The 15,024-nt window shown below is 60.9% G+C and overlaps 1 protein-coding gene and 1 long non-coding RNA gene across 3 annotated transcripts in view; one reads left to right on the plus strand and one right to left on the minus strand.

Moving 5' to 3' along the window:
• Nucleotides 1–5,916: 5,916 nt before the first annotated feature.
• On the minus strand, nt 5,917–9,907 carry LOC133751325 (uncharacterized). Its single transcript, XR_009864806.1, has 3 exons — nt 9,825–9,907; nt 8,729–9,183; nt 5,917–6,606 (listed from the first exon to the last, which is right to left on the minus strand). It is a non-coding gene; the product is annotated as an uncharacterized LOC133751325 (long non-coding RNA).
• Nucleotides 9,908–10,459: 552 nt separating this feature from the next.
• Nucleotides 10,460–15,024, plus strand: part of CCDC85C (coiled-coil domain containing 85C) — a 64,447-nt gene continuing 59,882 nt past the window's right edge. For both annotated transcript variants that reach the window (XM_062181058.1, XM_062181059.1), the window contains exon 1: nt 10,460–11,258. In XM_062181058.1, the coding sequence (XP_062037042.1) occupies nt 10,460–11,258 (799 nt within the window). The remainder of the gene's footprint in view (nt 11,259–15,024) is intronic.

Consider the following 15,024-nt stretch of genomic DNA (forward strand, 5'->3'; position numbering starts at 1 on the left):
TTGTGATGTTGTGGGTTAAGCCACTGCTTGGGACGCCAGCATCCCATATTGGAGAGACCATTCCAGTTCTGTCCACCCTTCCGTCCTCCCTCCTTCTCTTCCTTCCAATTTATTTTAAAGACAGAGTTACAGGGCGGGGTGGGGCACAGAAGACAGAGAAAAGGAAATCTCCTATCTGCTGGTTTACTCACAAAATAGCCACAACGGCTGGGGCTGGTCTAGGCTGAAGCTAGGAGCCTGGAACCCTATCTGGGTCTCCCATATGGGTGACAGGGGCCCCAGAACTTGGGTCATCTTCCGTGGCTTTCCTGGCTGCTCCACTTCGAGTCCAGCTCCCTGCTAATGCACCTGGGAAGGCAGTGGAGGATGGCCCAACTGCTTGGGACCTGCCACCCATGTGGGATACCTGAGTAGAGTTCCTGGCTCCTGGATTTGACCTGGCCTAAATTTGCCTGTTGGGGCTATTTGGGGAGTGAAGCAGTGGATGGAAGATCTCTGTCTCTCTGTCACTCTGCCTTTCAAATAATAAATAATAAAATAAATCTTTAAAAAGAAAAACACAGGGCCGGTGCTATAACATAACACGTAAAGCCGCCAGCATCCCATATGGGTGCTGATTTGAGTCCTGGCTGCTCCACTTCTGATCCAGTTCCCTGCTAATGGCCTGGGAAAGCAGTACAGGGTGGCCCAAGTGCTTGGGTCCCTGCACCAACATGGGTGACCCAGATGAAGCTCCTGGCTCCCGGCTTCTGACTGGCCCAGCTCTGGGCATTGTAGCCATTTGGGGAGTGAACTAGTGGATGGAAGACCTCTCTCTGTAGCTCTTTCAAATAAATAAATAAATATTTTTTAAAAAATTTTTAAAAAAAGGGGGCCCGGCACTGTGGCATAACAGGTAAAGTTGCCGCCTGCAGTGCCGGCATCCCATATGGGCACCAGTTCAAGTCCCGGCTACTCCATTTCCGATCCTGCTCTCTGCTATGGCCTGGGAAAGCAGTAGAAGATGGCCCAAGTCCTTGGGCCCCTGCACCTGTGTGGGAGACCTGGAAGAAGCTCCTGGCTCCTGGCTTCGGATCGGCGCAGCTCTGACCATTGCAGCCAATTGGGGAGTGAATCAGCAGATGGAAGACCTCTCTGTGTAACTCTTTCAATTAAATAAATATTTTTTTAATTTAAAAAATAAAATAAATGCATGCAGAGAGTTCCAGTAATAAAATTATAAGCTTGGCTGGCGTGGCAGCTCACTTGGCTAATCCTCCACCTGTGGTGCCGGCACCCCAGGTTCTAGTCCTGGTTGAGGCGCTGGATTCTGTCCCGGTTGCTCCTCTCCCAGTCCAGCTCTCTGCTGTGGCCTGGGAGGGCAGTGGAGGATGGCCCAAGTGCTTGGGCCCTGCACCCGCATGGGAGAATGGGAGGAAGCACCTGGCTCCTGGCTTCAGATCAGTGCAGAGAGCCAGCCGTAGCGGCCACTTTGAGGGGTGAACCAACGGAAGGAAGACCTTTCTCTCTGTCTCTCTCTCTTACTGTCTAACTCTGCCTGTCAAAAAAAAAAAAAAAATTATAAGCTTATTAAACGTGAGAGCTCCCTGCCCCTGCCCCCACCCAGGGTAATCTCATTCCGCTCTTCCACACTTGTCTCCTTGAAAACGAGACGCCTGCACTGTTCCTGATGCGCCCTGCAGCTTTAGTGTCCCCCACGCCCGCGGGCCACCCCTCCCGCCAATGTGGCTGTACGGCGGTGTGGCGCTGACCTGGTCTTGATGCAATACAGACGGTGCAGCCACCTGAGCTGTGAGGGGTCCCAGGACTGGGCTCCTTCCTTGCAGGACTTCTGGGTTTCCTGTGCCTGGCTTGGTTTGCTCTGGACTTATCAGCACACTCCCAGATAAGGCTCCAGCCTCGCCCCAGGGAGGCTGCGAGTCAGGCGCCCTCCTCCCCATCCCGGCGCCTGCTGCTCCCCCCCCCCCACCCCCATTCAGCTCATGGCTCCCTTCTGCAGCAAAGCCCTGGCACTGGGGCTTTCCTTTGCCCGCACCCTGGGATTCCCTGTGTTAATTCCTAACATTAGAGAGGATGTCTGGGAGGCCATTTTTTAAAAAGACTTGTTTATTTATTTTAAAGGCAGAGTTACACAGAGGCGAGGGCAGGGAGAGAGAGAGAGAGAGAGAATCTTCCATTCTCTGGTTTCTTCCCTAAATGTTCATAATGGCCAGAGTGGGGCCAACCTGAAGCCTCACTCTTTCAGGTCTTCCATGGTGGGGGCAGGGGCCCAAGGACTTGGGCCATCTTCTGCTGCTTTCCCAGGCCACAGCAGAGAGCTGGATCAGAAGTGGAGCAGCCGGGACTCAAACTGGTGCCCATATGGGATGCTGGCACTGCAGGCAGTGGCTTTACCCGCTACGCCACAGCACAGGCCCCTGTTTTGTTTTTAATCTGAAAAAATCTTCCTTCACATTTTTAAAAAAGATTTATTTTATTTATTTGAAAGACAGAGTTACAGAAAGAGGTATAGACAGAGAGGTCTTCCACCTGCTGGTTCACTCCCCAGTTGGCTGCAACGGCTGGAGCTGCACCGATCCGAAGCCAGGAGCCAGGAGCTTCTTCCAGGTCTCCCACATGGGTACAGGGGCCCAAGGACTTGGGCCATCTTCTACTGCTTTCCAAGGCCATAGCAGAGAGCTGGATCAGAAGTGGAGCAGCTGGGACTCGAATCGGCACCCATATGGGATGCCGAGGCTTCAGGCCAGGGCTTTAACCCTCTGTACCACAGCGTCGGCCCCACACTTTTTTTTTTTTTAAGATTTATTTTATTTATTTGGAAGGCAGAGTTAGGGAAAGAGACATGTGCAAACACACACACACACAGACACACACACACCTTCACCTGCAGGTTCACCCCCAGGTGGCTGCAACAGGCCAGTGGGGGCTCGGTCACGCCTGGCCGTCTTCTATTGCCTTCCCTGGTGCATCAGCAAGGAGCTGGCTCAGAGTGGAGCAGCTGGGACTCGAACCGGTGCTCACATGGGATGCTGGCAGCACAGGTGGTGGCTTAACCTGCTGCACACGATGTTGGTGCTGCCCTCACACGTGATTGCACAGGTGCTGGAATCATCTCTCTTCGGGTGCTGAGGTCCTGCTCCGTGATGTTCCAGCTTCCAGGCTCCAGCGGGGACCTCGGTGTCACTCTGACTCCTGACTCTCTGGAAGTGGCTCTGTCTCCCCCGTCTCCCTGGTGCTCAGCCCCGGTGCTCTGAAATTTTACACGGATGTGCCCCATTGGGTCTTTTGTTCCTGCGGTGCTGGCTTGCTCTGTAATTAGGTGGCGTGTGTCTGCGAGTCCTGGAGAACTCGGGGGTATCCGTTCTTTCTCGCGACTTTTCCCTTCCTGGGCAGTTCGTGGACACCCACGTGATTCCAGAAGCCCGATTCCCCTTCTCTCTCCCTAGTTACACACAGCACGTCCAGGGAATGTGGGTGATGGCAGAGAAAGACCCTAACTCCAGACACTTGGGGTGGGGCCCCCCAGACACATGCGCACCTGCTGTCGGCTCTGTCTGGTTCCAGGGAGCGACAGACTCACCTGAGTCCAGGGCCTGGCTGCTGGAGTCATACCTCCAGGTATGGGCTGGGCCTGAGCACCTGCATTTTCAGGGCTTCCAGGCTGAGAGCCAGAGGGCTGACGGCTGCCTTGGTTCTGGGGGTCCAAGCAGCAGCTGGCAGAGGCCCAGGTGCAAAAGGGCTTGGGGCAGGGACCTGTGCTGTGCTGGGATGGTTGGGCTGAGTCTTTTCTTCTTTTTAATGTTTATTTTCATCTATTTTAAAGGGAGAGAGAGAGAGAGAGGGAGGGACTCCATTTGCTGGTTCACTCCCCAAATGCCCGCACCAGCCAGTCTGAGGACAGGGGCCTGGAACTCCATCCAGGTCTCCCACGTGGGTGCAGGGGCCCCAGCACTTGAGCCCTCAGTGACTGCCTTCCTGGGAGCATTAGCAGGAGTTGATGGGAAGCAGAGCAGCCGGGACTCGGACCAACGCCCTGCAACGGGACGCCAGCGTCACAAGAGGCGGCTCAACCCTCTGCGCCAAACGCCAGCCTGAGCCAGTTCTGGAGAGGCGACCCTGCTCTTTGGTTTTCGGTGAGTTGAGAATTCCCACTCCAGACTACCCCTCCCCCAGGCCAGCAGCCCCACACCTGCCATACCGCGTGGCCCAGGGTCCTCGCTGGCCATTTCTTGTGCTTCCAGTATCTCCCCATCCAGGGAGGTGGGTGAGGGGCCACCTTCAGGTTCCTGTCTAGAGGCTCAGAGAAGGGTGTGCCTTTGCCTAGGGCGACTCACAAATTCTCAGTCTCAGGCTTTTTCTACTTAATCCAGCTTCCTCCTGTATCATGCATTGGTTCAACAAACAGGTTCTGTGCGGAGTGGGTGCCGGGACTTGTGCGAGCAGATAGGGAACCCAGCCACCTGGGCTGTTACTGGCACCGCTCTCCCTAACCCGCTGGGGGCCTGAGGACAAATTCAGGTTAGCCCAGCCTCACCGAGCAGGTGGTGACAAAGCCGGGGTACATGAGGAACCGCTGTTCCTGCTGCTGTTATATCACACAGGAGGGGCCTCGAGGCTGGGCCTGCCGCCAGCAGAAGCCACATTAACAATTAAGGTCTTTGCGGCTTCTATTCCTCCCTCCTGCATGAAATATTCAGGCACAGAAGAGATTGTTCTCAGATCTCTGCAGTGGGCAGGAGTGGCCTTGCTGGTTGTAGACCCGGGGCCTAGGGCAGCACCTAAGGCCGCACACTCTGGCCAAGGGGTCTCCCTGGGCTGGGCAGACATGGCCTAAGGGTGTCTGACACACACTGGACAGCTTTGACAGTCACTGGGATACGGCCAGGCGCGAAGGCCACGTGTGTGGGGACTGGCTCCTGGCTCCTGAAAGAAACCCTGTCATTGTCTTCTAAGTCAGATGACTCAGTGAGATGCAGGTGTGAAAGCATCAATTTGATAAATGAAAACATTCTGAATAAATCACACAAGAGGGTGAACCTGCCACGCTGTTTCTTCTTCGCTGTCAGGGCTCCTTTTGCCCCTGGAGAAAATCTCACACTGTCTGAGGATTTTTTTTTAAAAGAGATCATTCATTCGTTTATTTGAGGAGCAGAGCGACAGAGAGAGAACTCTTCCATCAACAGGTTTGCTCCCCAAATGGCCACAACAGCCAGGTCCCAGCCAGGCAGAAGCCAGGAGCCAGAAACTCCATCCTGGCCTCCCGCATAGGTGGCAGGGGCCCACACACTTGGGCCATCTTCTGCTGCTTTCCCAGGAGGATTGGCAGGGAGCTGGATAGGAAGCGGAGCAGCCAGGACTCAAACCAGCACCAGCATATGGGATGCTAATGTAAACAGTGGCTTAGCCCCCGGTGCCACAATGCTAGTCCCTTGTTTTGATTTTCAAACTGGGGGCAGGGATGCTACCTACCTCTAAAGGAGAGAGACCCTCAATGCCGGAAGACAGCACAACCCCCAGCACGACCTTCCACAAGGACCGATCTGTCCAAAATGCCAGCCAGGCTGAGGTTGAGAAATTTGCACATAACTACGAAAATGAGTGAATTACACGGGGTGGACATTTGGGGTAGTGGTTAAGATGCTGCTTGGGATGCCTGCAGTCCACGGTGGAGTGCCCGGTTCAAGTTCTAGCTCCTCTACTTCTGAGCTTTCTGCTAATGGGGACCCCGGAAGGCGGCAGGTGATGGGTCAAGTCCCTGGGTCCCTGCCACCCTCTCCCAGATAAACCTGGATTGAGTTCTGGGATCCTGGCTTTGCTCTGGCCCAGTCCTGGCTGTTGTGGGCATTTGGAGAGTGAACTAGCCAATGGGAGATCTCTCTCTCTCTCTCTCTCATTTCTCTGCCTTTCAAATGAAAATAATAAACAAATTTTAAGGAAAAAGAAAGCAAACGCATGAATGACAGCTACACGGAGCTGCACAATAAGAGGGGGAAAGGCGTGGTATAAAACAGAAAGCCATTGCTAGAACGCAGGCGAGACCAGACAGAAGATAAGGGCAGTGCTGCTGGCTGCAAGTGCGAGGTTCATCCACACAGCATTCAGCATCCTGGGTACTGCACCGTGGGGTGCTGCGCCCAGGAGGGGTCAGTGCAGAGGTAGTCATTCCTCCAGCCGGGTCTGGGTTCCTGCGTGCCTGCTTTTCAGCATTTCTTTGTTCATCAAGACCACAGTGGGGTTTTTTTTATTCTTTTTTTTTTTTTTTAAGGATATTTATTTGTTTATTTGAAGGACAGAGTTACAGAGAGAGAGAGAGAGAGAGAGAGAGAGAGAGGTCTTCCATCCCCAGGTTCACTCCCCAAATGGCTGCAACGGCTGGAGCTGGGCCAGGCTAAAGCCAGGAGCCAGGAGCTTCTTCTGGGTCTCCCACCTGGGTGCAGGGGCCCAAGCACTTGGGCCATCTTCTGCTGTTTTCCCAGGTGCATTAGCAGAGAGCTGGGTCAGAAATGGAGCAGCCGGGGCTCGAACTGGTGCCCACACGGGATGCCAGCGTCACAGGTGGTGGCTTTACCTGCTATGCACAGCGCCGGCGCCAGCACAGTGTTTATCCTGCAAGGTGATAGTTGGTTCTGCTAAGAGCATGCTGACTCATTTCCCCCGTGTTGCACCTCTTCCCAGCCGGGCTCCTTGGGGTGAGGTGCCAGGGGATATCAGCAGCTGACGGGTGGGGAGCCGAGGGGCACCGAGGGTGCAGAGACTCCATTCTTACCCTGCTTTGGCCTCAGAGCCTCCTCCACGTCACCCCTCCCCTCTTCGCTATGGTCACACGACAGTCAGCTCAGCTCCCTACTGCCTGACCTCCTGCTGACTCCCTCCTTCACCCCTGCTGGCCCCTGGGCCTTTGCTTCTGCTGTGCCCTCCCTCGGGACTCTCCTCCCCCTTCCACCATCTGACAAACTCCTGCACGGCCCTCAGACCTCAGCTCCTCCACGAAGCTGCTCCCAGGGCTTCAGATGCGCCATGAGGATAGCTTCTGCTCCTCTCCTTGCGGCACTCGCCACAACGCACATACAATCGCACACGCACAGCACAGGCATTTATGTAGGAACCAGGAGGCAGTTAAGGCGCCTTTGGGTGTGAATGCAAGTGGCCCGGGCTTTTCCTTCCTGGGGCTTGGTTTCTGCATCTTCAGATGCTGTGCGCACAAGGGTCTCCTGTTTAGCCGGCACACAACAAACGGTGCTCAACCTGGGGTCTGAGCTGAGGGCCTCCCCTGGGGACAGGGACGGGAAAGCCTCTTCGGGAGCAGGTGTGTAGCCGAGTGGTTAAGACACCACGTTCCATATTGCAGTGCCAGCTCCCTGCTAACGTAGATCCTGGGAGACTCCTGCCACTCCCGTGGGACACCTGGCTGCAGCCTGGCCTGCCCTGGTGGTTGTGGGCACTTGAGTGAACCAGTGGATGGAAGATCTCTCCCTCCATCTCTCAAACTGAACTATCAAAAGCAAGGAAGCAAGCCCCCACCCCTCCCCCGAGGGCAGGTGCTTGGGGATATTTGGTGTGGCTCTAAATGGACACAAACACCCAGGGAGAGTCTCCAACATAAACCCCAAACAAAAAAATCCTGGGTGGAGGCGTGGCACAGCTATGCCAAGAGACACTCCCAGTATCTTTACCCAGTATCTAGAGAATGGGTGGGGCTCCATGGGCTTGTCCTGCTCTCAGGGCAAGCCACAGCTCTCTGGCACTGCTTTCTCTTGACCTCTCCCGGTCCGGCTCTGCAGGGCTGGGAGTGTTCTGGCGGACCTGGGGTGGGGCCTTTGGGGACATGACTCTGACCTGGAAGCTCCCCCTGGCTGGGGTCCCTGTTTGAGCCCTGGGCCCTCTCACCTCCTGGCCGTGCTACTCAGTTCTGCTGCACACCCAGCCCTGGGTGGGGGAGCGGAGACCCTTCCTCAAGTGCCCTGGGACCCCCAGCGCAGCACCTTGCTCTTCCACGAGGACGTGGGCAATGCTCTCAAGGCTCTAGGCTGGAGGATGCCGAGTGCGCGCAGTCCGCGGGGAAAGCAAACAAACGCCAACAGTCTCTTCTCAGCAGAAACTGCCAGTCGGGAAGGAGCACAAAGATGGCGAAGAGGCCATGGGGACTGCCTGGGGCCACGGACCACAGCGGGGTGGGGGGTCCCCCAAAGCACAGTGTGGGCTGTCAGCACTGCCCTGGCAAGCCGGGTGCACAGCATGTGTACCAGGTTCACCCCCTGAAGCAAAACCCTTTCTTGCGCAGGAGCCCCCAGGGGGCTAATCCGGCTTCCTGGGGTGGGGGTGGGACAGACCCGCAGGCAGTTCCCCCACAAGGAAGCTGAAACCCCCTCCTTCTCTAAACTCAAACCTGTCTGGGCTTGGCTCGCAGGGGGCGGAGCCTCAGTGGGGCGGATGGCACCCCTCCATTATAGCTGGAGGACCCCCAGCACCCCTGGGGCTTAGCCTGGGAAGCCATGCCCCCGACCATCTGTGGGGCCGCTGGATGGAATCTGCACTCTGTGTGCCCCTCCATACGTGGGCAGGGTGAGCCTCAAAAGGTAAGCCAGATCAGGCCGTATCCCGGCTAAACCCCGCCCCTGCTCTCCTGGCTGCCTGGACCTACCTGACCCAGGGCCTCTGACCTGTGACCTCAGCTCTCACCCCAGCCCCAGCCCCAGTCCCAGCAGCCTTCCTTGGACAGACCACTCACCAGCGCCCTAGGGTCCTCGCACCACAGTTCCCTGCACCTGCAACACCCTCCCTCTCTCTTTGTCCTTGTCACTCAGATCCATGCGCTGGAGTCCCTCCTGACCACAGATCTAAAGTGATTGCTCACGCAGGCAGGCAGTGGCTTGTCTTCAGGTCCCTGCGCAGCACTTGGGACGGTCTCTCCGCTATTTAGCGTGGTCCTCGGCTGCTCCCCGCGGGCGGTGGCCTCTGCTGTCCAGCCCCCTAGAACAGGCCTGGCGGAGAGGCTCAGGCACACGGCGCTGGGGGTTGGGGGACGCTGGAGCGATTGTCACGGGGCATCAGCGGCTGCGCAGGAGCGCGCTCCGGGACGCGGGCCGCCCCGGGTCGCTTAAGCGGGTTCGCTCTATGCGGTCCCAGGGTAGGAATGCCCCTCACCCCGGGACGCTTCTCAGCCATAAACGCGCTTGGGGGTACCTGAGGACAAGGAGACAGACTTACAGGTGCCCGCGAGGCTGCCGGCTGGGAAGGGTTCTGCGGTCGGCTCGGCGCCCCCGCCCCCCAGTTGTTCCCACCTCGCCAACAGCAGATTCTCCCCCTAATCCCAGGGGCTTAGCGAGCGAGTGGACAGAGGCGCGGGGCTGTCAGCACCGCTCAGAGAAGAGGGCGAGTCTCTCCCCAGCGGGGTAGCGGAGAGCGCGCACCGTGGTCCGGGACGCGGCCAGCCAGGCCCGGGCCTCCCGGGCGCACGCACCGTGCACCGCAGCCCAGGGCTGAGAGTGGACGCGCGGCCCCAGCGCGCGCTCCGGCAGGGGAGTGGAGAAGCGGGCGGAGGAGCCCAGGAGCAGACAGAGGGACAAAGAGCGGCCCTGCCGCGGGGGACAGCGACCCCCGTGCCACAGCCCTATTGTTTGTCCGGCCTCGGGCCGGGATGAACTCCGGTGCCCCGGAGGGAGAGGAGGCGCGGCCGCCCAGGTCGCGGGGATTTGTTTATTAGGGCGGAGGGAGGGAGGGCGGCGGCGCGGGCCCGGGAGGGGGCCCAGCTCCCATTTCCGCGCGTCGCCTTTAAGGGAAGCCCTGCCCCACCTTTCCCACCGGCCCCCTCCCCGCAGCCGTACCTGCATTTTAAAAGCGCCCTGTAGCCCAGGGATTGGCCAGGGCCGCGTCCTCCGGGCGCAGAAACTTGAACGGCGGGGAGGGGGGGCCGCTGGAAGGCAGCGAGCGGACCGTACCAAGTCCGCGGCCTCCCCGCGCGCGCCCCGCCCCGCCCGCACACCCCCGGACAGGCCCAATCGGACGCGCGGGAGGGCGGGACCGCGGCTCGAACGCGCCTCTGGCAGGGCGCCGGGCGGGCGGGCGCATCGCGCGGGGGGACGCCGCGCCGCGCCTCCCCCACGCCGCGCTCCCCGGAGGCGGGGCCGGGCCGCGGCGCCCCGCCTGCTCCCCGCCCGGGATGGGCGGGGCGGCCGGGGCTCGGGGAGCGGGGCCGGGGGCGGGCCTCCACCCGCTTCTCCCCAGCGCGGAGAGCCCGGCTCGGCGGCCGCCGACGCAGCAGCCGTCCCCGCTCCGGAGTCCCTAGGCACGCGGGCTCCCCGGCGGCCCAGGCGGGCGCTGCGTGAGGGCGCGCGAGGCGGCGCGGGGCGGGCCGCACGCGCCCCCGGCCGCCCCCCGCCCGCGCGCGGACCGGCCCAGCGCGGCCGCGGCGCGGGGAGCGCCGGCCCGGCGAGGGCGATGCCGCGGTGACGGCCCCGCCATGGCGAAGCCCCCGGCGGCGGCGGCGGCGGCGGCGTCGGAGGAGCTGAGCCAGGTGCCGGACGAGGAGCTGCTGCGCTGGAGCAAGGAGGAGCTGGCGCGGCGGCTGCGGCGCGCCGAGGGCGAGAAGGTGGGCCTCATGCTGGAACACGGCGGCCTGATGCGGGACGTGAACCGGCGGCTGCAGCAGCACCTGCTGGAGATCCGCGGCCTCAAGGACGTGAACCGGCGGCTGCAGGACGACAACCAGGAGCTGCGCGAGCTCTGCTGCTTCCTCGACGACGACCGGCAGAAGGGACGCAAGCTGGCGCGCGAGTGGCAGCGCTTCGGGCGCCACGCGGCCGGCGCCGTGTGGCACGAGGTGGCCCGCTCGCAGCAGAAGCTGCGCGAGCTCGAGGCGCGCCAGGAGGCCCTGCTGCGCGAGAACCTGGAGCTCAAGGAGCTGGTGCTGCTGCTGGACGAGGAGCGCGCGGCGTTGGCGGCGGCGGGGGGCGCGGGCGGCAGCGGCAGCGGCGGCGCGGGCTCCCGCAGCTCCATCGACAGCCAGGCCAGCCTGAGCGGGCCGCTGGCGGGCGGCGCGGCGGGCGCGGGGACCCGCGACGTGGGCGACGGGAGCAGCACCTCCAGTGCTGGCAGCGGCGGCAGCCCGGACCACCACCACCACCACCACCACGTCCCACCCGCGCTGCTGCCTCCCGGGCCGCACAAGGCGCCCGACGGCAAGGCCGGAGTCACGCGCCGGTCCCTGGACGATCTCTCGGCGCCGCCGCATCACCGCAGCATCCCCAATGGCTTGCACGGTAAGAACCGCGCTGCGGGGCGGCGAGGGGCCCCCCGGCGTCGTCCCGCGCTGGCCCCTGGCGCCGCTCCAGACCCCTGCTGCAGCTGGCCTGGCCCGTGGGCCGGGGAGTCCCGCGCCCACCCGCCGAGCGGCCTTGGGTGGGAGCGGCTTGGTCAAGCGATGGTGCCTGTCCCTGCTCAGCCAGCCCAGCGTCTGCCGCCCTGGCGGCTCCAGGATTGCTCTCCGGCGCCGTGGTCAGGGGTAGCGTCCGACGCCGCGGGGCCGCCTGCGCGCCCCGGGAAGCCCTAGCCCGGCAGCGGGAAGTTCCTCGTGGAAAACTGGGAAAGGCCCCGAGCGCGTGACATTCCCCTCCTACTTGGAGCAACAGGCGCCCTGGCGCCCAAGCAGCGTCCTAGTGCCGGTGCGTGCTGTGGCTGCAGAGGGCGGCCGGGCCGGGGGAGCTTTGCGGCTTCCCACCGCCGCTCAGACTATTCCGGGGGACGCGCCCCGGGGCTGGAGGCTGGGCGGCCCCTGCGCCTGCCCGTTTCCAGATCTGCCTCCTGGTTGTGGGGTGGAGGCTTTGGTGAGCCGCTGAGCTCGGAAGCGTTGTGGCCGGCTGTGCGGAGGGCCTTTGACCCCAGGAAGGGCTCAGCGGCAGCTCCACACCCAGGCGACTGGTGCCACCCCCCCCCCCCCCCCCCCCGCCGTGGACCCTGAGGTGGCCCCAGCCGGGGTCTGTGGGACCCAGCAGCCCCGCCTCCTGGCCCTCTGCTGCCAGCTCTCTGGCTCTGCTCCCCGCCTCCCCTCTTCCCTGGTCTGCCCCCTGCTTGGCGGAGGGGGCTCCCTGTTCTTTCACATTTTTTTGATGGCCTGACCCTAGGTTTGGTGGCCTTCCTGCTGCCCGACCTGCTTGCCTGGAGGTGAGAATAAAGGCCTTCTCGGAGACAATGCATCCAGGCCTTCCCCGAGTGACAGCCTGAGCCTGAGAGGGTCGCGCGTGCTCCCTGTGATTTGGGGGGCCAGTGGCCTCTGCGGGGGTGCTGGGGTGGGTGCTGGGGCGGGCGCTCTGCCCACCGGGGTGGGACAGCCTGGCCTCGGCGTTTCCTTTATTTACCTTCGCCAGCCTGCGAGTTCAGGGCAGGACTGGATGCAGAGGGCTATTTTGTTACTGATCGCGTTTCTCTGTAACTCTATGCACTCCCACCCGATACCGGCGGCTGCTGCAGAGTCCGGTGGTTTAACCCGGTGGCGCTGCACCCTGCTGTTGAGTGCGCTCCTCAGCCTCTCTGGCCTCACCTTCCTGGGGGCCTTTGGAAAGAAGAAGGAGGGGCTGCTGCTGGAGCGTTTCTGGCTTTGCCGCTGCGTCATCAGTGCCACTTGGCCAGAGGGACTCTGCAGGACACCAGGCGAAGGGCTGTGGCGTGTTGGACAGGGAGACAGATGCAGCCCTGGCCCTGCGCGGCGTCTCACTTGCCACAGTGAATAATGCAGGAGGGGAGGACTGGGCCAGAACCGAGCTTTTCCGCGCCCCAGGGGTGGGGGGTGGAGGTATAGGGTTTTCCCCACAGGATCCGAGCCCGCCAAGTCCCAGTCCCCTTGGAACACGGCTGCTGCAGATTTTGTGGCTGTAGAGCTTTGCTTTGGGGCGAAATGAACACTCGACTTTATTACCACTAATTCCAGCTACAGCCAGCAGCACCGTGCTTGTTGAGTTTGTCTCTGAAAGCCACGTGTGGCCTTGGGATGTTTCCCACCCCCACCGTGGGGACAGAACGCTGAAGCCTCTTCCATTAGAGAGTGGGTTTTTCTCTGCAGGGACCTGGAGCTCTGAGATGTGCTACGGTGCCCAAGCCGAAGTGGCGACATGTCTCCTGTCTTGGGGTGGCGCGGGTGGACTGAGCTCCCTGGCCTTGAGCGCTCACACACCACAGGGCCCCTGAGGCGGTGTTGTCCCCTTTCACAGTCAAGCCCACAGAGGCTCCCAGAGGTTCTGAGCCTCACCTAGGAAGCAGGTGCCACCAGAAGCAGCTGTCGGGGTCACCTCCTGCTCTCGCCCCAGGCTGGCTGGCATCCCCGTCCTGTGGGCAGTTCATCGGGACGCTGGTGACTCCATTTCTTGACTCTGGTCCCAATGTACCCTCTTTCTCCTGTGCTGGGAAGTGTCACTTCCTTATCAGTGAGCGAGAGCCTATGGTTGATAGCTGGGCCGCTGGGCTGTGTGAATCTCATCTCCTCCCCTGATCTTGGGCAGATGACTGAGCTCCACCGAGCGTCTCTGCTCCCCTCTCTAGAGCGAGGCAGGACCTGAACTGCCTCTCGGACGCGCAAGATCAGGCGGGGTTGCGGTCTCCTTGGGAACTTGCCAGACGGGCTTGGGTTTTATCTTCCAAACTCTACTTGCTGTTTCTGCAGCTCTCCTGCAAGTGTGTGATGGGGCCATGTGTGACTGCACCTGCTGCCAAGCCAGGGGGACCGGTGGCCCTGCCATCCTCTCTGGGGAGCTGTGGGTGCCCACGGGCCCCCCGTGGCCCTGGGGGAGGCGGCCCATCAGTATTCCAGGCAGCCCTTAGCCTGGCAGGGCCTGTGAACACTTAGGCAAATCGGTGTGCTAAGCGGTCTGGTACAGAGGCTGCGGGCAGGGTGCTCCTTGCCCCATCCCCCTGTAGCACACTGGGGCAGGTGAACCCCAAATAGCCTGATGTGGTTTCAAACAAAAGAATTCATAGCACCCCTCCCCTTCCCTGCACCTGCACCCCATGGCCCTCTCCCCTTTAGCTGGCACAGAGCAAGCAAGCTCCAGGACGGATTCCACCCACTCTTTCAAGTTTGGAGCCGCTCAAGATAGGTTTGTTTTTGCTTCCATGTTTGTCAGTTTAAAAAGGAGGAGGGTGGTCTGGGATATTAAAAAAAAAAAACAAAAAAAACAAAACCAAAACCAGAGCTGGCCCTGAATGGACTTTCCTGTGTGGTCTCTGGGCTCCGCTCTGAAGGCCCAGGAGCAAAGGTCGGCAAAGAATGGGGTTACCTGAGCCTCTCCTCCTCCCTCCCCCACCTGATCGGGGAGGACTGCTCCAGGCCTTGGGGTGCTGGGCCCCCGGGGCTGTACGCTAAGGGAGGGCAGGGTGCCTCAGTCCTGACTCCGTTCCGCACTTGCTCCGGACCCTCCTGCAGGGCCAGCTGGGGGCCTGGTCTGAGTCTTGGGACTCCTGTGTCTCAGGTCAGGCCTGTGTCCCATGCCTGCTGCCCAGGGCGGCGGGGGGTGAGGGTGGGACACCTTTCTGGGAAGCCAGGTCCTGCTCTCCCGTGTCCTGCCGTGAGGTACCTAAAGAACAAACGTGAGCGCAGGCTGCCTTTGTGTTGGGGTCCTCTATCCTCATTCCCTCACTTCCGGGAGCCAGACTGGCTTCCACTGCAGTGGTCACTCCACCAGACCCCTCGCCTGCGGCCTGGCCTCTGAGCCCCAGGACAGAGACTTGGCTGAACGTTGTCCCAGAACCAGTACGATCTGCAAAGTCAGCTGTCACTCATCGTCCGTTTCCCACCATGGGGATTTTCTGCACTTTGCACAGGGAGTTGACAGCCTGGGACTGTAGGCAAGTTCCTGAACCTCTCTGGGCCTCTGCTTTCCCATCTGTGAAATGGGAAAACAGTGTCAACCTTTGATTGGAGGGAAGAGGGAGTAGGCCGATGCCTACGAACTTTCACCGTAGCCGTCTCCCCATAGCTGATCCGCCTTGTCTGGCTGGAACACCGTGAGTCTGGGCTCTACCGCCTGCTCCTTGCTC

This window comes from Lepus europaeus, chromosome 22 (genome assembly GCF_033115175.1).
Source record: "Lepus europaeus isolate LE1 chromosome 22, mLepTim1.pri, whole genome shotgun sequence".
Taxonomy (NCBI): domain Eukaryota; kingdom Metazoa; phylum Chordata; class Mammalia; order Lagomorpha; family Leporidae; genus Lepus; species Lepus europaeus.